The sequence below is a fragment of the Rhea pennata genome, chromosome 1 (genome assembly GCF_028389875.1).
Source record: "Rhea pennata isolate bPtePen1 chromosome 1, bPtePen1.pri, whole genome shotgun sequence".
Lineage (NCBI taxonomy): Eukaryota > Metazoa > Chordata > Aves > Rheiformes > Rheidae > Rhea > Rhea pennata.
Genome location: NC_084663.1, coordinates 62,475,267 through 62,498,523, shown reverse-complemented (window position 1 = coordinate 62,498,523; position 23,257 = coordinate 62,475,267). Strand labels below are relative to the sequence as shown.

The window sequence follows — 23,257 nt, the reverse complement described above, 5'->3', positions numbered from 1 at the left end:
TACATGCTTCAGGAGCAGCACTCACCTTGCCAAGCACATACAGATTGTTTTAAAGAAAACCTGTATGTGGCCTTCCTATTTACCATGGAAGGATCCTGGATAGCTGAAAACACGTGCATAGCACTTTATGCCTGCTTATTGTTTAATAAACACTTCCCCAAACTGATACTCAACTTCATTCTCTCTTATGCAAACATTTCAGCTGACCTACACAGGTCCCCCCCCTACACTGGGGACTGCTGACCTACAAAGGAGTCATCTTAACCCACGGTCAGGCATTGCACATACCAAATATTTTTGAAAGCAAGGCATCAAAACTATCTTTTAATAGTCCAGTGGTGACAGCCATTATTTTGTATTTGTAGTACTTTGCAAATTCTCAAAGACTTTATCTCATTAACAGTGAAATGCAGTCATCTTGGGGGGGGGGGTAAGGGGGAACACAGCAGCTGCTTCAGCTGAGCAGCAAAGAGAAAACAAGGGGGTTAAGGTAACATATTTGTAGTGTGCCAGACAGGACCTCTGCAGCTCTGACCATGCCAGTGCTTCAGACGCGTAGTATGGGGCCTCTCTGGTTCCCAGAAGTGAGAACTGCAGCTCCATACAGGATCCAAAACCCCCCAACTCTCAGAAAGTACGACCTCTCTCTTCCACATTAGTGTGTGAATGCTGACTCTAATGGATGGAGGCATCTGTTGAAGCCTGGTCACTGCATTCCTCCAGATGTGAATTTTCCCTGGAAGCTGTGCACACACGGATTATAAACCCAGAAGGGATCTCTGTGGTCATTCATCTGCCTGACATCCTGTGAAATAGAGATCACAGAGCCTACCTGAGTGATCTCTTTTTTGAACTGCAGCATGTTTTAGGAAAAAAAAAGTGTCTGTGATGCAGAATCCACTGCAGCGTTTTGATCTCCTCAGCTGTTAACAAGGCTTCATTTCTAACCTAAATGGTCCTGGTTAAAACTCATGGCTGCTAGCTCTCTGTGTTGTTAACTGGACACAGCAGCTCTCTTAGCAAAGTCTGTTCTCCATACAAGTACCTACAGACCGTGACTGAGTCACCACATACTTGCCCCTTTGAAGAGTCATTGACCAGACCTGGACTGACGGGGTTGGTGATATGTGACAAGAACCAGGGTGGTGGGAGGCAGGTGGGGAACACTTTTCCTTACACCAGGGAACACTAAAGTGGTAACTGGCCAGGTTTCATACACGCAGGGTGATACCGCGACACGACAAACACAGGCCTGAAACAGGCATGTTTTGCACCACAGTGAATTTATAGACTGAAGATGTGTAGGAGGAAGGAGGCTGATCCTCTTCACAATACGCCCACTTCTTGATGACAACTCTGACCACAGCACTGACAAAATCTCTGACTTAGCTAGAGCAGCAATGCAAGAAGCTTAAGTCGAAATTAGCACCAAGTGGGATAGTCCCCGAGTGGTCCCCACGGTTGGCAGGGATGGGGAGGAATGCTACCCAAGAGTAGCTGTGCTCGAGCCACGCAGCCATCAGGTGTTGGGGGTGAGGATGATGTGGTCAGGTTGGCAAGGTATGCGAGCGGATCCTACCTGTGGCCCATGGTCTGCTTTGGGCTTGTTTCCCATTATTAGATTTTTTGGGAAGACCTGGGAATCAGGAGCCATCGGTTCTCAAGCTAAGCCCTTGCATAGTCCCCGGGGAGGCCCAGGATCATTTTCCCCCCCACCTTTGGCTGTAGCAGGCTGAAGTCACCAGTCTGCAAATGACCATTTAGGCCAGTGCCAGGGACCACGGTGCAGCCTGCCCACCGCCCCCTCTTGTAGCCTGGCTCTGGCTGGTGCTCATCTCACACGCTTTTACCAGAACTGCAGCTCTGGGCTGGGCAAGCGGGGAGCGGACAGCGCTGCACTCACAAGGGCTGATTCTCATCGGGTTACACACAGAGCTCATATTAGCCTCCCGTGGCCTGTCTCTCTTGGGTCCTCTACAGTTAGGAGAGAAGGAGAGGAGTCTCCAGAGTATCAATTAGGGCAGCACATCTAGCCTGGGGGAGGCTACGTCCTCTGAGAGGGAAGGGAGACAAGTTTTGCTAGACTAAAGAAGTTTTGCTGACCTTTTCCAATACCTTATATTTTCCCCTGCCACCACTGTAATCCATCCAGAGAGAATTGGCTTGGCCTATTAGCCACATTCCTGTTACGGCACCAATAATTCTGATGTTGGAGCACTTGGTGCTGGCTACTGAGCTGTTCCTACAGTGATTGCACTGTAAGAACATTGCAAGGAGCATTGCAAGGTCTCTCTACCATCCTGGCCCTTGGCTGAGGGATTCTGTTTATCTTCAGAGCCTGTTACATGGCAGCAATAGCAAAGGGTCCACATGAAATCCACAAGCAAAGGAGACAGCAGTCCGGGACTGTCCTAGCTCATGCTGGGCTATGCAGATTCTGGTTAAGAAAGAACATGAAGTTGGTTTAAAGTCACTTCTGTGTTCCACCTCTGGGAGAAGAAAATATGTCTACCTTTTAGAGGAACAGGAAACGTCTTATATTGCTCTGAGAATTAATGGGATCCCACAGTACTTTCCTCACTTGAAAGGATTTGACCATCACATTCTTAAGAGTAATGTTAAAAAAAGGCAGAGGGGAAGAAAAAGTGAATTGTTAATAAAATATGGAGAGGATATGGGTATTTGCTCCCAAAAGGCCATCATAAAGGACCTCCAGTTGAGGACTGACCTCTGCATTGTATTCCACAGGGCTCTGCCTAGTCTTTCCTTAAATGCACAGGGAACACGCCTTCTGTCACTTCTTTGGCTTGCTTACTTATAGTAAGATAAGTGAAGAGATTTTACTCTTCACATTCAGCTTAAATGTGCCATTTCTTGAAGTCATCCCCTTGTCTTTTATACTCTAGCAAGCAAAACAAGTGTAAATTAAATGGAAGACATATGAAATCTTTATAAAAGTCCTATGTTTCCCCTAGCGTGAAAGTTCCTTCTCTTTGGAGCAGAATAGGTCTTTATTCTGTGCTGCATTTTTCCCCATCAGAAAAATAAAGAAGAATAAAATTTTCCTCATGACTTGAATTTAGCTTCATCAGCGGCCCCCTGCTGATGTAATTCATCCCAACAAGCTTTTTCTTTTTCCTTTTTTTTTTTTTTTTTTCTGGTGAGCTGCTGACCCTCTTCCCATCCCCCCATGAGTTCAGGCATGGTTAACAAGAGAGGAATTAGACAGGCAGAACTTATTATCTAAGAAGTTGCAACTTCAGACTGGGCAGCAATAAAATTTAAAATATAAAAAGCAAATGTTATCAAGTCCTTTCCTCCCCAGAGACTGCCACAAAAATATTCCTTGTCGCTGAGAATGAACCATTTTTCTCTTTCATTTTTGCTTTCTGTCACATATTTCATATTGGCTGCCCCTTCTGTCTTTCAGCTTGGGACCTAGGCTGCTAATGCAGAATCACAGATAACTCAACAACAAAATGCCTGTATTATCATTTTTTTCTCTTCTAGTCTGCCAGGTAATTGCAACCCTAAAAGCTTTTGCATATTTACCACAGAAACATGTCTCTCCTGGAGGATGGGACTGTCATCAGGTAGAATATTTCATTTAATAAGCGTCTTCTGAGGTATAAACTAGGGTGTTTTTTTTTCCTGTGGCCTCCTTCAGAGCAAAGGACAAACAGATAAAAATCAGCTGCTGCAGTGCTACACTGTCAAAGTTCCTGTTCCTGTGAAAATTAACTCTTCCCCTGCCCAGAATACTGGTGGGCTTTGCCACTGCCATATCTATAAAGTAGGAAAAGGGGCTGATACCAGCTCATTCTGTTTTTCATCCCTCAGTATAAGACAGATTCTTTTCTATTTACAAACAGAGCAACTACCCTGCTTTTCTGTAACTCAGCTGACGAGCTGTGCATGCTGCCAGGACAGATTTTCATTAAATCAGACATCAAGAAGGATCACATTTTCCCTCTTTGCTCCTGTTTCACAGAATTACAACAACAAACACATGGCCTGAATGTTTCTAAATTCAGCTCTCATCTAAAGACAAATTACCCCCTTTTTCCTTTTTCCTCCGCCCCTGAGGTAACAGTCGGATTGCTTTTCTCTGTCTTTGGGATACTGAACCTAGCTGACTGGAGCCAGTGAGAGCGGCTTAGGAGAATCTCTATAGAGAGTTTGTCTTGGACTCAAGACATAGACAGAGGATGACACCCTAGGGCTTACCAAAAAAATGCTCCTTTTGCTGAAACTCTTTAAGAGACCGAGGTGGAATATGGCTGGTTCATACATTTTGCTTTGGGTAGACCTACACAGAAGTCACATCCTCACCCCGGCACGTAATATACCTGCAGTTAAAAGCACTGCCAGTGGGAATTAGGACTCCACAATAGGTCCTCAGTCCAACCCAGTATTACTGACAATACTCATTCATCCCTACTGACAGCTTCACACATGGAGAAAGGTGATTTTGAAAGCCTGGCCAAGCAGCCTGCCCACCTGGAGCAGATCTGACAGGAGCCAGTGGGAATCTTCCCATTGACTCTTATTAATTAGCTTCATAACCTGTGTGAAAATTACTCTTAGACAGAGCATCTTTTGCATCCATACAGTTGTTTTCCTGTGGCCCAATCTTTATTTTTGTTAAAAAAAAAAAAAAAAAAAAAAAAAAAAGAAGAAAAGTTTCATCTATAAAAGAAAGCTGGAAGACACAACATAATGATACTTCAGGTTAAGGCCTTTCTGATACCAAGAACCTGCTTCCATTGACCTGGAAAGGAAATGTGGACCTTCCAGATCTAGCCCATCTTCTGGGAACAGTCTCAGAGAGAAGGAAGTGAAGACAGAGGGACAGGGAGGAAGGCACCTCTCAATTATTCTGACAATTGTAGATGACAAACTCTTACCCCCCCTTTTTTTTTCTCCTATAACAGTTAACATTTTATAATTATTTGCAAATTTACAATGTTTTTCAATGCAAGTAAATCTTAAGAGGCTAAGATATCATTTTTTCCTTTCATTCAAAACCCATTCTAAGAGTTTAGAATTTAGTTTAGAATTAAGGGAGGCTCTCATTCATTTACAAAAACAAAGGGAAAATCCTGTACATGAAATACCTCTTTCAGTAATGTTGCTTGAGCTGAGTTTCTTACCTGTAATATCTGGATTGAAGGTAGGTAGAACACACAGCTTTAGACACATGGCTAGCTGAACCAAAGTCTATGACCTTGACCCTATATGGCTGTCGGGATGGGTCTACCAACATGATGTTCTCTGGCTTGAGATCAGCATGAATCAGTCCCAGGCTTTTCAGCTTCATTAGGGCAGTTGCTACCTGCTGGAGAATTGGTCGAATATACTTAAGGGGCAAGGGACTGAATTTGTTTTGTTTTAGGAAGTCATAGAGGTTCTGCTCCAACATTTCAAAGACCAAACATGTGTGATTCTTGTGCTGGAAGCACTCATACGCACGGACAAAGTTGTAGTCATCTGCGCTTTCTGTGCTCAGCCGAGCCAGGATGCTTACTTCAATCTGGCCTTGCCGGGCATAGGAAGGATGGTTCTTCAGGATCTTGATGGCCACAATCTCATTAGTGCCACGTTTCCAGCATTTGACTACTTGTCCGAAGGTTCCCCGGCCAAGAAACTCTAACACTTCATACGTGTTGGTCATGGAACAGAGCACCTCATGTTGCACTAATTGGTAATCCCCTTCGCTGTTGGAGCCACTGTTTTTGGATGTGGCTGTAGAGGTGGTGGCGGTGGCTACGGTGGCCCCACTGGCATTGTTCTGAATCATTGGTGGGTGCTCTTCGATGATCTGCACGCTGCTCGTGTTCTCGATCTCCTCACTCTTCCGCTTAAGTCCACATTTTTGGTAGGTGTCCAGAAGGCTCACAGTGCTGCGACGCATCAGGTTGTGTGGCCCGCCCAGTGTTTGCCCAGACACTGCAACCACACCAGAAGTGCTGTTGGCGGACGTCACCACGATGTGCCCTGTGCTGGCTGGGAAGATGATGGTCTGCTCGTACGGGATGCTCGGGTTGGGGATCTGGAGGGAGGCGTTGACGGCGGCTGCTTGGGAGGACTGCACGTTCTTGCTCTGGCTGTAGACTTTGCTGTGTGTGCCGTACCCAGTCATATCCCAGTTAGAACTTGGCTCCACTTTCAGTTTCTTCACGCTACAGAAGGCACTTGACTGAAGGGTGTGAGGAGAGAAAACTTGCACATGCGAGGCCATACCTGCAACACAACATCAGAGCGAAACGACAGTGTCAAGATGTCTTCCCCAGCTTTTTTTATTTGTTCAGTGGCAATAAGGGAAAACGGGATACAGACTTGTGATACAGCACGTGCACCACACAAGAGTCAAGTTCTTCCAGAAATACGTTTCCAACACATACAGAATATTATACTGTAAAGTAAATCATTACTCCTGACTGACCTATACTAACAACAACCAGTATTTCTGCTCTCTCCCTCTTTCCATTTTTAATAACAATAATGTAAATGTTATTTTTGCTTTCTCTGCCTAAAGAGACTCCTATTCCCATTGTCTCCAAGGATATATCTAGCTCTGAGGAAGAACTGATGTAAAATACTGCAAAGTATCTGCTTAGGCAGGCCAAATCTCAAATCCTCAGGCTTGTCCTATATTAAACAGTTTGGTGTTTCTGACTTAAGCCCTCCATTTATTCTCATAAAACCACAGCACATCTTATAGTTTGCAGAGGGCCAGGATGGGAACGGGAGGTGGCACACCGTGACAAAATGGAGGTGCGCTGACAAAGTTGAGGAGCCGGGATAGAAAGAGTAGATGATGTTTCAGGTTGCTTGCCAAGTCTGTGTGTGGGAATTGTGCACAATGCCAGTCTGTGCTCAGGGACAGTGAAGATGGGAGTTACACAACACGAGCTTTACTCCATGCTCTCAGTTCTCTCAGATTTATAAAACTGTGCTCATCTATTCTTATTTGCAGTGACAATACCATAACTGGAAACAGATCCCCTGGAAATGAGCAGGTTTCCTAACGAAGCAAGGCACAAACTAGCATGTGGTGGAATCAGGTGCTAATATACCTTAATTTCGTTAGAAAAGACAAAACTTATTTCACTGCAAGTTCCTTCACCTCTTCAAGGGCTAATTATCTTCTACACCTTTATTAAAAGAAAAAAGAAACCTACAACCTTATAACCAAAGTCAAAAAATATCCCTGAAACAGACTTAATGAAGGGTCTGGGTAATATTCCACCAAAACAGAAAATATTCTCATGGAAAAACAGAGGCGGCCAACAGAAAAGGGGCCATCTCAGTCCAGAACTGCTGCCAGCTTCCCCTTCCCAGGGTAGAGATGGCACTGCTGGCACCCAGGTATGTGTGAACCTCACAAATCTACGGGGATTTGTGGCGGGATGGTAGAAGTCAGTGGCGGGATGGAGTTAAAGGAGAAAGGCACAACCTCCTTCAGCCCTTCTATCTGCTGTCATTGTTCCTTTTTAATAAACCAGAATGACTAGGAAAGAAAAAGACAATATGCTGAGCTGGCACCGTTGCTGAATTATTAAGTACAAACATAACCTTGACTTGTTTTCAACTTAGGAAAGTTAAAAGCTGAACGAATGCTTCAGTGACAAAAGTGCAACAAACTGCGACGCACACGGATGACTTCTTTGTGTGGAGACACGAGGGAACATTTAATACTCAGCTCCCTTTTCTAGTAGCAGCCCATCCTCCACGAACCCCTGCACTGCTCTCTTCTAAAGATCCTTTTACGTTCCTATGTACACATACATACAGGCATGCATATACGTATACATACACACAGAAAAATAGGGAAGATACTCCACAGTTCCAAAGCTGAGGAGCACAGTTAAGCAAACACACCCATACACATCCAACACACATTTTCCAGTTAATTCCCAGCAGCCCAAAGCCCAGGAACCACATACTAGGGGCCTATGGTGAGCCAAAAAAATCACTATATGTACTTACACACAAATAACCAGCAAAGCAATCGCTCCAGCTTGCTTCAATACCCCCACCTTCATTCCTGCTGCAGGGATCAACTTGTGAAGATAGGGTGGACGCAAAAAAAACAAAACAAAACAAAACAAAAAAGCCCTATTAGGACAAGCGGGAAAATCCTCACCACTGCTGGAAGACTCAACGCAAAACCCTGCTAACCCCTCTGCAGCACCGAAGCAGTGCAAACGCTGCATGCCCTCCTTTACAGACATGACCTCTGGCTTTAATGTGATTTCGGAGGCTGTTTGCTGCATCTCGTATGAACTTTCCCTCATCCCCCACAACCTACCTGGCAGCAATTCCCACGGTCCCCACGACTCAGCCCTCAGCATTCTCCCCCCCACACCAACCCCGGCCCTCAGCTCCTGCCCCTCTAAGCACTCGCTCCCCTCTCTCCTTTCCACAAGGTGATGATGTTGCCGTGAATGTCTTAGCACGTGGCACGCTGTGAGCTCGGAGAACTGCAGCAATATTACTCAACTTGTCATCCCGGACACAAATATCATATGTGAGTGAGCCGAAACTGTGTTTGTTTTTCCACTGATTAAGAAGAGTCACGGTGTTCTTTCTAGCACAGTACCGACCTTTCTGGAGAGTGGAGTTGGTTTGATGTATGCTTTCCCCCTGGACGCGAATAATAAAGCAGATGTAATTGGTAACATATTGTGGACCTAGCAGAGGTGTAATTTATAGCTTTATGGCTTTCGTTCCATGGCGTGCTTGAGCAATATCTCTTCATACAAAATAAAAAGGAGGGGGAAAAAAAACGACTGACGCAGAAAAGGGAGAGAGGTTCTTCTCACACATTCCCCTGGAAATAACTCCAGCAGAGCCGGTCACCCCCAAATTAAAGTTACTGATGCAAAGCACAGCAGCTGCAACTTTCTCAGTGCTGCTGTAAAAACCAGGATTATCGCCACCATTAAGAGACAGACTTTCAACTGGTGCAGACTGGCAGAGCTCCAGTTTGTATCAGCTGACGTTAAGAACAAGGTCAGCAGTCACTCAACATTGTCAACGTCAGACGGCTGTCTGTGCCCCTTGGTGAAATGAGTTGTTGTTAGGGATTGGTTTCCACATCGGCAACAAGCCCCTCGCTGTCCCTGCAACAGCCTCAGCAGGGGGGACAGGGACAGAGCTCGAGAGCTGAACCACCCGGCCGCCCCAAAAAGAGAGGGGGGAGAAGAAGCAGGGCTGTCCTGTGGCTAAAGAGAGGACTCTGATCTCCACCACTGCCACATCTGCACTTCTCAGATACTGCGTCTCATTGTAAAAGAATTACATCCCCCCCCCCCCGAAAAAAAAGAAGTATGAAATCTCCTTCCCTCCGTCCAGAATGATTTTCTCACAGCTGATGTTTTTAGGGGCGTAAGTCCTACGGAGGATAGTTCTGCTAGCTGTTCAGTATAGTCCAGTACGAAGAAATTACAGTCTGATTGACAGCTTGGTGATAGAAAAAGAAGGCTTCTGCAGCAAAGTCATTTTTATTGCAAATTTGTCTGTGTAGCCTTTGTGAGAAAAACACAACCCCAAATTTCCTGAGTTCATTATCAAATTGTGCTGGTGGCATGTTCTTTTCCTTACAAGATCTTTACTCTATTGCAACAGTAAATTTTAGAACAAATGTGAATAGAAGTTGGATGGTTTGTTAGAGGGATCACATTCCAAATCAGAGCCTGTAATAAGATTTACAGCTTGGGCCTTTTGGCTACACTGGGAAAAGTGGCCAAGCTCAGACACGACTTTGCTAAAACATGCTGGCTAAACCCGCCTGGGCTAAAGCTGAGCTCTTCCCTTAGAGTGGGTGCAGGGCAACCTCCTGCAGTGCCCATCAGCTGCTCAGGTTGCAGCCGGGACTCTGGAACAACTAAAGTAAATCCGAGCCGTGAAGAGTGCAGGGTGGATTTTTATATCACCTCTGTGCATGTTGAGTCTCTGGGCTGGGAGCAAAACTGAGGTTGGGTAAGATGCATTAAATAAAATTGATAGTTCCTTTCTTTAATAATGAGTTTTAGTGTAGCCCTTTAAAGCTCTCGCACAATTGATAGTAACTGGATTTAATGGAGCCTTCCCTGTCCTTGATATGACTTATGTAACTCCCCGTAGCATTCACATGAGTTAAAATACGTGGATTGCAGAGAGGGGACGACGCTAAAACAAACTGAATGACTTCTGTTAAAAGACTCGATGCTTTATTCCGTGAACTCTTCCCACTTCAGCTCTCCCTAAATAATAATTTAGCAGGTGCTATTTACAATTCAGATTGTCCTCTTTTGCAGGCATACCCAAATTACATAGCCACCTCACTAGTACTTCCAACAAGTTTCAGAAAAAAAAAAAAAAAAAGAGAGAGAGACAAGTTCTCTATCCACCCACCTCACCTTAAAGGGCAAAAAATACACTTTGGGGACTAAAGAAGAAACAACTTGAAAGTCACTGGTGTTTTCTTCTGCCTAACTCTTAGCACTTACCGCTGATTTATAAATGTGGCCTTTGTGGTGGCAAGAGACCAAGCCCTTGCCCTGTATTAAGCAGGCAGTAAGACCTTTTGCAGTACCTGCAGAGCTGCCAGGGCACTGTAACCAGAGGCTGCTCGCTGACTGCTGAGAGAACGACAGTGCCTGCTTGAAAAATACTGTAGAAAGCACATGGCATGTGTTCAGCATATAAATGATGCACACAAGACACTCCTGAAATAAATATCTTCCACTTTTCCCCAGAGAGGCAGAAGCTTGAAAACTCATATACGCACCTGAGTTAAGAAGGCAACGAAAAGAGGATCTGCCAGGTATGTCTGATGTATTGCACCTTCAAAACAGCCATGTCTAAAGCACAGCGTTCTTCTTCAAGGTGGCATCTTGTGTGGCCTCTTTTGAGGCATGGCCAGTACCACTATCCTTTAGGAATCTCCTTAAAATTTATGTCCCTGGAGGCTACACAAATTCCTTTCCGTGTGCTACTGAATGTTTGGAGACAATCTCAAAGATTTCAGACCTCAACAGCCTCAGCTCTGTCCTGTTCTTGGTGAACAAAAGATGCAAAGGAAGTCTTCACTGCAGGTGAGTATCTCTTCGCTTTTCCACTCTGCTTTTCCTGTCCTGCTAGTAAAACTGTCTCATTCTAATTAGTAGTTTCCTGAATACTTAGATACTGCTAGGCGGTTCTAAAAAGACCTGTCGGAGTCTGCCATCCACACGGTTTCAGATCTGGTTTTGCACAGTTCCAAGCTACCATGCTTGATACACATGCTGAAGTCAGAGGAAAAAAGAAGACTTGCAAATGTATAGAGTATCCATAAACAAAACAAAACAAAAAAGAACCATCTTCCCCCAGAAAAATATGCCTCACACTGCAGCTAGACAGCTAGGGAATTCTGATAAAAATTACCTCCGCACCCCCTATTCCCCAGGCACCCCAATTACCATCCTACACATCCTGCATTTATAACAGGAGCAACATACCCCTGCTCACTGTCTCACACTGCAGAGTAGAACTTTCCTTTTTAAAAAAGGAATAGATAGGATAAAAGATAGCAACCAGGACTACTCTTACTGCTCTTGGCCAAGCGGGGCATAGGCAGCTGCTCCCTACCATGACCCGAGCAAGTTATTTTGGCATGTGGCTCAGGAAATTGCGGTATCCCCTCCCACTCTCAGCTTTTTCCCCTTCTTCATTCTCCCTTTCAATTCCTGAAATCCAGGGCAGCTTGCCTGCTGGTTACTGAAAGCCTTCTCAGATGAGCTGGGAGAAGAGGACATAGCCAGGAAAATACCGGGGAGACCTTCCTCTGAGTGAGAGCCTCCTGCTCCCCTCCCTGAGCCTCCAGCTCTGCTACAGAATTTCACAGAATCAGTAAGGTCAGAAGGGACCTCTGGAGATCATCTAGTCCAACCTCCCGAAGATTTCCTGGTGCTACTTCCATTGGGGCTTGAACCCAGGACCTTCAGCGTGTAAAGCAGATGTGATAACCACTGCTACATTCTCCCATGGGTGCAGGATGTGCCGGGAGCAGCGGGTAAGGGCTGGCAGGGGCTGCCAGCAAGAACTGCCTCAGAAGCAGGGTAGTAGGGAACTGCCAGCTCAGTGCATACGCAGCAGGACCTGGCTGAAGGTCGGGGAGATGATGCATGCCCGTTTCCTTCTGCAGGACATCTCCAGTGTTGAGGGCAGAGAGAGATGGATGCTCACCAGAGTACTGATCCAGCATGAGACTGCACAAAGGGTCTGTGCAGAGAGGGCAGCACCCTTCCCACACCAGGCTGGACCCCTGCAAGCTACTTAGCAGGAACTGTGCTATTCAGAGCCTTGGCACAGAGAGCCCTGGCTGAACAAGGCAGCACCACCCAGAGCCTAGAACTCATGTTCAAGCCTGGAAACATCTAGACTGCTCCAGCCCTGTCCAGCCACACTCACCACATCTGGTGGATCACTAGACAATGCATTGTGAGCCGGATTCAGACTGTGGGCAACAGTTTAAACAGGCCTGCTATACATCTGAAGCACCAGACTTTTAGGAATTACTGCATATAAGCCACTACCAACCACAGCTCTCTCTTTGAACCATCTGTGCTGTCTTTTATTTTACTTTGCTTATATAGACCAAAGTCAAGTCCCTGTAGTATCAAGCATTTCCCTCAGTGCTCAAGTGACCACAATTTCACATCTTACCCACTACAAAACCCCACTCTTCCATATCCACTCTAAGCCACAAAGCCCTAATATCAAGTATCTTCTGTAATCTAGAAACAATACAACTCTTACTCACCCTTCTGATGTGGTTTCAGGTACTCATGAGCCCAAGCAACAAGCTGTGGGCTCTTCTGAAATCTTCCTGGCTTTTAGGCACATAAAGCAAAATCTCAGGGACAAATATATACACTTACATTTAAACCCCTAACTACACTTTACTGAAGGATTCTTTTGGTGTCACCTCCATCTCCCACTTTAATGAACAGTAATAATGACAACAGATACTTCAGATTTCCTCAGTATATCATGTGAATAGTTTATGTTACACATTATAGTTAATTAATGATGCAACCTCTGAGAATACAGGTTAAAATATTCCTCATCAGAGGCTTGGCTGCCTAATTATTTCCCTACAGGTGCTGCAGCCACTGAATCTGCCAAGATCTCCAGGTCTTGATGTGAAAAGGCCCAGCAGTCAGGTATGTGCTCCCCTGAACTGTCAGGAGCCCATAGCTATTAGATACTCTCCTGAGGGAAAAAATAGCACAATTCAAATAATGGAAAACTTCCTGCCTCCACAACACCTAAACAGCACTGAATGGCAAGTAAATGAGGGCAGCAAGTGAATAAATTTGATAGGTTACAGCTTGACAAAATAGAGGCAGACCCTGGTAAATAAACCCCCTTCAGCATACCTGTCAAAGCTGACAGGAAGACTGCCACCTCTGTATAAATCATGAAATGAAGCTCAAAAAGCTCTGCTAAGACATCAAAGTGCTCTCCAGACAAATGCAAGAAATCTGGGAGTCCACCGTGCCTGAGGCAAGTCTCAGCAGCTAGAGAAGGAAGATGAATAACCCCGCCACAAGCTCCTCACTGAGCAAAAGTCCTCTTGAGCTGGGGAGCACAGCCTCCAGCTCCTGTGATGCCTTCTGGAATCCAAAGAGCAAAATGAGCGCGAAGAGCAGTAGAGATAGAGGTGGCAGCACCACTTGAAGCTTCAAGATCTGCATGGGAGTACAAAGAAACTTATTCAGGATCTTAATGTAAAGATGTTCGAGAAAGTAGGTGTCAATGAAGTCAGAAAGAAGTTTTACAACCAAGCACCCAATACTCCTGAGGGCCTCAGAGGATAAGAAGGTCTATTCTGGAGTCATAGATGGGACAAGCAGAAAGAATGGGGCTCAGTCAGACAGGTGGGATTGACAGAAGCCCTGTTTTGAGGGTTTATCTTTGGAAGACACCAAAGACTGTCTGAAAAAATGCTTTGCTGAGGAAATCTCTCTTTCAGTTTTCTCACAGAAAAGCCAGGTAGAGCTCAGGAATGTGCACTGTGCCCAGCTGGTGGCTGCGCTGTAGGTTGCTGGCAAAGCAATCTATGTTGCAATAAACAGCAACATATGCTTAAAGGACAGGCGACTGCAGCAACACCTGCAGTACAGCTTCAAATGAAGCATGACACCCCAAGACTAGTATAATCTGATGCTTAACTAAGCTCACGAAGTGCTGCGAACAGCCAGAGGAGATGGGGAAAGAAAGCTACAAAGAATATTTAGTGGCTTCACCAAAAAGAAGGCAAAATGGAACCAGATGAACTCAAAAATTATTAGGAAGAATGTGCCAGGTAGCATTGCTGGGCAACAGCATATGCACTCTGGCCAGCCATCTCCCTCACACTGTTTGCTCCCATCCACAAAGGGAAAATGGAACAAATGGTAATGATGGCATTTCTACACTACCCAAAGTTTCTTTTGGGCAGCTATACAAAATAGTCTGAGCTGTAAATGTGAAATTGGCCAGGGCTTGCCTTGGAGACCAGTTGAGCACATGTGGATTCTAACAGATTTGTAAGACAAGGGTCTCGGTTTCCGCAAGCTTCATATCTGAATACTACTTGCTGACAGAGTTGCATCCTGAATGCAGAACTGAAAAAAGGAAGACTCTCAGTGTGGTTCTGATTTCCAGGCAGCCTGGATCAAGTCACTCAGCTGGATCATTTCAGTTTCCATCTTCCTAGCAGGAGTTGACAATAGCATCCCCATCTTACAGGGAAAACAGAGGACTTCCTTAACTTCTGATCCCAGGTCCTATAAACTTTACTATCTGACCCACAGCATGTCTCAGTTGCTGGGAGAGGGTGCCAGGGGTTCTGGAAAAGGACCAAGAAGAATCAGTCTTTTCTTCTGTGGCCCTGTCTGTGCCCCCCTAGCCTACCTACACCGGCACACTTGCGGCTTCCCTCAACTACAACCTAGTGGAAAGGATGTTTTGGCTCTTTCCACTACTACTGCCTCCTCACCTGGATGACTTCCCACCTGTAAATATTAGCTTTGTAATGTCAATGACTACAACTCGCCCGCAAGTACAGTGAAACCACAGGGAATGGCTGGCACCTCACACACTTCACGCATCAGAAGCAGCTCTACTTGTGAAGGCAGGACATGGGCAGGGTCTGCTGGAATCTCAGACTGAGCCTCTCACTCCCACAGGATTTTTTTTTCTAAGTGTTTCATTTGCAAAGAGGCCACTGCATGACATTCACTGCTTGCTGTTTATGAAATCTGAAGCTCAGATCAAGGACTAGCTGGGCTGAAAAGGTCAATTTGCCCGTTTGCAAAATCCCTCTGTTTCATTTCCATCAGGGTACAGACCTGTTGGAGAGAAACAAGCCTATGGTGAGGTCTGGGTGATCTGGGCTGCAAAGGAAGATGAAGATGAGAGTAGAAAGTTGGGGAAGCCGGGCACAGAGCTCTGCCGATTCAGAGAATGGAGACGGATTGATTTGATGACCTCCCAACTATTCCAAAGCCAAGGTTCGCTACATTACCCAGACTCTGCAGCAACATCTCCTTTTTAAATAAGAATGACCAAAGACATGATTTACAGCAACCTCATATTCTGAGAGCTACAGAGTTGTTTAGGAAATTAAGAAATGGGTACTGCAGGTTAATCACCTGAGGTGCATTTTTAGTAATTCAACAGAACTCCGTAAATAACCTGTCTGCACACAAGCACACAAACACACACCCACACAGGGAACAGCCCTTCAGTTCCAAAAGGAAACGCATGTCTAGAGCATGAATCTTTCACCTTGCCTTCCAGACTTTATCCTCCTCATTGTTCAGGGCCAAGAAAACATCTTGGAAGTGAAAATGATGGCCAAGCAGCCACAAGCCTTTTCGCTGTTATCCATGGCTTTTGATTTGCATTCCACTGTAAGACTATAAAACCAAAAATGTCTGAAATGGAAAATGCTGCGACCTACAGTACTGCTCTGAACTACAGCAAGGGCTGATCCATACAGTGGAACTGATCCACTTAGCACCCAGCCCAGACCAAAGACTGGTGGGAAGACACTTGGACGTAGGGTTTGGATTTGGACCAGTTTCTCCTCAAAAATCCCAATTCTATCATCTCTTTGTTTTCCAGGTAGCAGCTGAAAAGAATAACCACGTAGGAAAGTGCCACTAACTACATCTCTCATCCCTTCTTCAGAGTGTGCTGAATAGTTTGTATCAGACCAAAGCAAAACCAAGCTGCAACACTCCCTGTGAGAACATTAGGTGCTAACAGGAGTATCCTTGTGAACCCTTGTAATTGTGATTGTTAAGAAATCCCAATAATTTATTTTGCATTATATGAGGCTATATTTATCTCTGTCACACAAAATACATGATCACGTTCAGACACACATACATGCACACACATCTGCACAGCCATAGAACGACACACACAGGCAACAAATCTCTTCTCCAGAAGAAATGAGTGAAGTTCCCACAGCACTTCCCTGCTTTGCTCTACTTGCCTGTTGCTATGATGGGGGTCTGACATTACATGCCTGGTCTCCCACTGTCTCCACAGTAGCTCTCTTTTTCAACAAGATCTAACAGGACAGGAGTCATTTCTGTGTGCAGAAAACAAGCCTGTACGACTCAGGAAGAACAGTCGAGGCGATGCAGGAAGTTCTTGCTAACACGAAAAGAAAATGTGAGTTGGGACAGAGGATAAACTGCATGCAAGATTTCTAAGCCTTGAAGAGGAAACACCCAGGCACCCAGGAAAGGATAAATGACTTGAGAAAGAAGTCAGTTACAGAATAAGGCCCTGCTGTGTGCTGAAGCAGCTCGTGGACACCAGTAACTACCTACTCCGACTCAAAGCTCTAAAAGAAGAGAAAGCAGAGGAAAAGGAATGCATTAAGAGAAATCATATCTACCTGGATCAGCAGAACTCCCTGGCTACCATTAGTTTCTGCTCTGGATTTCTTTTTCATGTAGGATGTGATTATTTATTGACATATTTATTTATTCAGCTCTACAGTGCTGAATGCCATGGCTACTAGGCTTCTTGCATTGCCAAAACTAGAACATGACAGAAGAGGAACACAGTAGAACCTGAAGGTCAAGTACGACACATAATAAATGCCGTGTGCAACACAGCCTGAAGCAAGTTAAAGCCGCAATGGGCTAGAAAGGGGACCAAATTTCAAAAGCAGGGCTCTAGGCAGGAGCTCCACTGTCAGCATGTCAGCGTACATGCTTTTGGACCAAGAGAGTGCAAGCATCCTGTTGCTTCAGTAGGGTGTACAGTGAAAGAGAGCCCTTTGTGTAACTTTGCTCCAGATCATCCAGTGCTTTAGAGAGCATTGACAATGCCCCAAATGGCCCATAGAGGAGATCTGGGCACCTAAGCATGACTCAAGCAACGTATAACTGCATCCATTCTTCAAGCCAGTTGTTTCCGTGCAGCATTCATGGGTACGGCACAGTTGCCAAAGCCAAACCTACCTAATCAAAAATTCATATTAGAAAAGGTTAGTTACAGATGACCGAATATTTAAAGGTGCTATTGGGTCTTCTCATCCATCACCCTAAGTTTGTGAATTGACGCATAGCTATGCACTTTCAGCAGAGATTACATGCACTTACCCCATCCCTTCCACAAACGTTATTTTGGCACTGTTACAAGTTGTTTTGCAGCCATGTCCTTTTCACTCAGATCATCCAACTCTTTTGTTTTTTTTCAATTAAGCAATAAAATTAAAACATTCAAACTATATGCAACGGGACAAACAGCTCAGAGTCATCAACATACTGATGAGATTGCATCCAAGTCACCTGCAGTCTCATCTACTAGTTTTGATTAGCAATGAATAGGAAGCCTGGACAAACTGAATTCCAAGGAAAGAGTTTCTGGGAGAGTAACCCATTCCTTTGCTCAGCTTTTCTGACAAAAAGCAAATATACTACTATTTCCACAGGATACAGAAAAACAAGTTAGAAATACCTTGTGGTCAATCACAAGAGCTTTTGATAGATCTACAGTCATCTTGGACATCTTAGCTTTGTCTGACATAAGAATGACTTGAGAGAAAAACTGCTTCTGGTGGGTCTGAGGTCATTGCTTAAGTTATTGTGGGAATCCCAGTAAAGGACAAGAAGGGAAAATTGCCAACAAAAAAAAGAAAAAGAAAAAAAGCTAAGATATTTTAGTAGTAAAAATCCTGTAAACTTTTGTCAGGCCTTATGCACTCAAATCTCACAGAGAGCTTTCCAAATCTTTCCCAAAACATACGTTCATGTGAGTAAAGAATAAGAAGATAGTAGAAACTAGATTCAGTAGAATTGCAGTAACTGGAGAAAGCATTTCAATGGGAAGGGAGCCAGTTTGCACACTATATAAATACACAACTTATTCTATGCTTGTAGCACTCCTTTGTGGACATACAGTTTGGGTTTGGTCATTTTTCATATCTGAAAATAACCATACTTCCCTCTTTAATCTTTCCTGGGCTCATGAGAGACTGAAATGAGTCACCAGAGGACCAGCTGAGTCATCCAGCCAAAGCTCGGAAAGATATGCAAAATTGGTCATCGCATCCACGTTTAAAACATGGATGACGGCAGCCATCCTAGCAACCAGCCATGCATTAAGCAGCAGGGGTTGGAGACCAGTGTCCCTTCTAGCCATCACTTTATGCCAATCAGAAAAGGTCTTAAATGAAACTAGTACAATGCAAAACAAGCACTGACCACTGGTTCTGTGTGTGACAGAAAGCCCTTTTCTATTCAGCTTCCCCATCCCAGTTATATTAGGGGAATGGAAATTTCTGATCTCAGAAATGGCCTTCTCCTTCATCTTCCAGATCACTGGCAATTTCTAGCAGGTTTTCATACTCTTATGAACCAAAGTCTCAATTCATTCAATTTCTTTAGAGTATCATCAGATCTTAACAAAACCTGTTTCAACATACAATCTCCCCGCAGACCAAGTAACTATGACCTTTTGAGAACACAGGTCTGTATTTCATTTTGATGGCTATTGTTTTCAGAACAAAAAGGAGTGTGGACAATTGCTTTTGTGCACAGAAAATGTATTTATCTAAGAGGCTTTTTATGGTGATTATAAATGGTGATTTTTTTGTGGGTGAATTTAGTGCTCGTGACAGCAGGGGACTGTTAGACCTGGCCTGAGTTAGGCACGCTGAGAGCAGATGCAGAGCTTGCTTACCCCACACATCACTCGGACAACGCACCGCAATCTTGCATTTCAGCACCGAACAAATTACACTGCTTCTGGCCCGCTGCACCAGCCCTACCAAGCGCCCCATCAACCAGCGCACGCTGTCAGACATGGCTCTGATACTCCTGACTGGGCCAAAAGTGCAGAGTGGGACCTTGGTCCCACAAATGTTAGCCATTGCATATAGTTTAAAAAGGATATATTTATATCAGCAGCTACATAATCAAACTCCCACAACACAGAACTTACGTGAATATCTATTCACCTTCACAGAATTCTGGTAAAAACAGAAAAAAAAAAAGATGTAGCTGAGTGACAAAAATTACTGAGGGTCCTGAAAATCCCTAATATAAACTATTATGGAAATATTTACTTCACAGAGGAGACAAATAAAAGGGAGAAGATGTAGCTCTACAGTGAAATGAATAATAGGTAGATCTCTAGGGAACATCTGTTCTCCCTGTGTTGTCATGGAAGAATAACATTGACTTGGAAGGACTAGCACACACTTCACAACTGCTCGGGGAAACATGTCTCCATACGACACATGAGCGCCCGGTGAAACTCCCCGCCACAAGCCAGCCTCAAGCCAACAGCATGGGGCACCCCAAAGCAATGGACAGTGATGTGGACAACACCTGGGTGGCAGACAAATAGTGTCCGTCCCTCCATCACTGTGGCTCATCTAGAAAGCCAACCGACCTGAGGCCCTCGATCACACTGACCTCACTTGCAATAGTGTACTGCACTGGGTTCCAGTGCAGATGAGATGGCATAGAACGTTTTTTCATGAAACTGCTCTCAGCTATTGATGTTGCCCTTGTTTTCTTCTTGGTCCTTCTCTCCAGCTCATCCCCAGGTTTTGGCCAGGCTGCTCCCTTTCTGTGTCTTCACTCCCAGCCCTTTGCACCAGCAGAAAGATCCTAGATGCACTGCATTGCCCAGCCTTGTCCCCTGATATTGTACCCTTCTCCTTTTCTTTTTCCATTTAACAAAAAAAGGAAAAGGAAAAGGAAAAGGGAGAGCATGCTGAGAGGGTGAAAAATGGGCATCAGTGAATGAAGGAGCCAAAAAGTCAGCGTAACATTCAAGCTGCAGGGAAGACAGATGTCAAACAGCAGCAGATGTAACTGGACAACTCATCTTTTAAAGGCCCAGTAGTAAAGACTCTGAGCTGATAAAATGAAATGATAACATACCCCCTGCTCTGCAGAGACAATCAAATTACCCTGCAACCAAAGCCTGCAAATGCTGGGAATAGGCTCTAATGGGGAAATATAAATGAATCTGAAGCCCAGACTTTATTAGTTGGTCCCTACCCAAAACAAATATGAAAGTGGATTCTGGTGGCACTAGTAGATCCCCAAATTAACCGTCTTCCTTTCTGTCCTCCATGCTCTAAGAAACATGCTATTCCTGGAAGACTTTTAAAAAATAAAGCCCAAGCAAGTGTTCTGACGTCCTTTCTGCTTCCCAAAGCCAGTGCCAGTAGCTCACTGGGCCCTGGCGCAATCGGCTGCACTGGTGCTAACCATGAACAGTGCAACAAACGGAGCCCGCAGCTCAGCGCACACTAGTTACAAGAAACTTGTCAGACTGCGCAGGACATGAATCATATGGATTTCCACAACAGCAACACAGTGTGTGCAGCCCTGCAAAAACAAACAAACAAACAAACAAAAAAAAATGACCAGACATCCCAAAACGCAGATTTAGGTAAACGACCACTCTCCTGAGGCTGCACTTCTGCTGGTGCAGTTATGCTACAGGGCTTGCCTGAAAAATATGCGTCCTCCTGACTTGTGACAGTTCAGAAATGCTCCTGCATGACTGAAGCAGGGAGCCAGTAGGAAAGCAAGAGCAACTCTCAGGCTCTTCCCACAGGGAGCCTGGACCCTGACCAAGTGGACGCCTGGGTTGCCTGGGAGGCTTGACACGAGAGACAACGCTTGTCATGAGGGTTGCTCATTTGGCACCAAGCGCCAATGCTGCGGAGGCTGCTCAGAGTCTTTCGGAAAACACATCTCTGAGTGCATTAAGCGGGCTGTAGGTGCTGCCTTTCTCATACCCTTCCTCCTGCTGTGTTTGGGTGTAGGCGGGAAAGTTATGCTGGAGGAATGGCAACACCTCTTCCCACTCTATGGCGTCCTAGAGTCCTCGGTGCAGCCGGGATGCTGAGGCGCAGCAATGAGGCTCCAGGTGCACCTGAGCCATTTCCATGCTACCTCCATCTGCCTGGACAGCCTTCAGAGAGGATGCAAGATTACTACTCCATCCACACGTGTCTGCCACCAGGAGATACTCTTCTTTAAGGTGACCAACAAATGAACCAGACACTAATAACCATACTATTGACGTACATATATTTTTAATTGTATCACTCTTATAAGGTCACCCCTGCTCCTCAGTGATCCCTCTGCATCACTTTTTAAGCCACAGACTTTCATTCACAGATACACCTCACCTTCTCACCAACAACTGCAAGACTGAGACCCAAGACAGAAATGAATCAGACTGATAAACCAAAGGGGAAAGGCATAAGACTAGTTTGTCTGTTTTTCCTGGAAGAGTCAGGCCAGAGGTTTCAGCTTTTCCAGGTCAGGATAGTGTCTGCATTAGAAAATATTCTATAAATTCTTTATTTAACTGTGCCCCTAGGGCAGTCGGCTAGACCCTCATGCTCCAAGCACGTGGGCCTATGTCTGAGTTTAAGTGCACAAATAGTCTTAACTGTCTTCAGCAGGACAACTCACGCATTTAAAGCTAACCACATGTGCAAGCATTACCAGGGTCAGGGCATTAGTCATCTTCCCCTGCTTTCTGCAAGGGTTTTTGTGTAGAAAAAAAAAAGAAAAAACACAGGAAAAAAAGCAAAAACCCCCCACAAAACTTGTAGATACAGTTTGGGTATCGGAGTCATACTTGAATCTAAATTAAACCCCTTTCTCCCACTCTCCCTTTTTACAAAGCTAAGTAATTTTCTACCAGTTAGGTGTTCGGTCCACTAACGTTGTTATATTGATTTAGCATGAAATTTTTGTGAAAGGTTTAGTCTAGAGAACTGATGCTGAATCTAAAAGTTACACGTTCTCAGAAGACCTGCACCAGTATTCGGCGGGTTTTCTCGTCCTGACTTTTCCTACAGATTTCTCCTTCCCTTGCTTCTTTGTGACTAGAGAGGTGTTTATTAAAACCCACTCTCTGCTTTCGGAAGATCTGCTCTTCTGTCTGCTCCTGCTGCACATTCTCCACCTGGAGTTAAAAACCTGTTTTGTGACACATGGTGCTCACTGTAGCCAACTGTGATGTCCCAGCCCCAGTATCGTGACTTCAGCCGGGAAATAAGCAGCAGACATTGTTTGATGTAAACAGCCTTCACAGTTAAAAAAAAAAAATGAAGTGCAAATAAATATACAATAGTGTTTTCTCTAAGCAAATCTCTCACAGTTCCAACGAAGCATTAAAAGGTCTTTTATTTTGTTTCTGCTCTGTTAAGAAATGGGGCTCTATTCACTTTTGAAATAAATGTTTTCTAACCCTTTTAAAAATTTTTCCTTTTAATATCTTTATGCCTCATCATTGTCCCAGAATAAGCAAACATCACTGCTGTGTAAAGAAACAGCTCTCATGAAATAATGTACTGTGTGTTTCCAAAAGCTTCATAAATCCACAGACAGCTTGCAAATACTGCCTGGGTTCCTATATCAGGGTTGTTGTTTTTCATATTAGTCACGTATTAGTATCTTTAGAAAAAAACTTAACCCCATTCAATCACATTCCCTTCCACCTTTACACTGAAAACTAGAGGTTGTAATTACATCCAGTAGCAGGAATAAATTAAAACAAGTGCTGGTGCCACCTTGTTGTATTCCTTTTTTAAGGGCAAGCAGAGTGATCCATTCAACTATGTCTTACATGCTTTGGCCTAACTCAGAATGAGTCTGGCTAGCACGCTAAGGGGCAAAAAGTAGATTTTCATGAGACATTTTCACAGATCAAAAAGGGGACAACGAATCGACTA

The 23,257-nt window shown here is 44.6% G+C and overlaps 1 protein-coding gene across 4 annotated transcripts in view; it reads right to left on the bottom strand.

Moving 5' to 3' along the window:
• Positions 1-23,257, bottom strand: part of HIPK2 (homeodomain interacting protein kinase 2) — a 134,423-nt gene that overhangs the window by 85,148 nt on the left and 26,018 nt on the right. For all 4 annotated transcript variants that reach the window (XM_062589596.1, XM_062589614.1, XM_062589604.1 and 1 more), the window contains exon 2: positions 5,154-6,243. In XM_062589596.1, the coding sequence (XP_062445580.1) occupies positions 5,154-6,243 (1,090 nt within the window). The remainder of the gene's footprint in view (positions 1-5,153; positions 6,244-23,257) is intronic.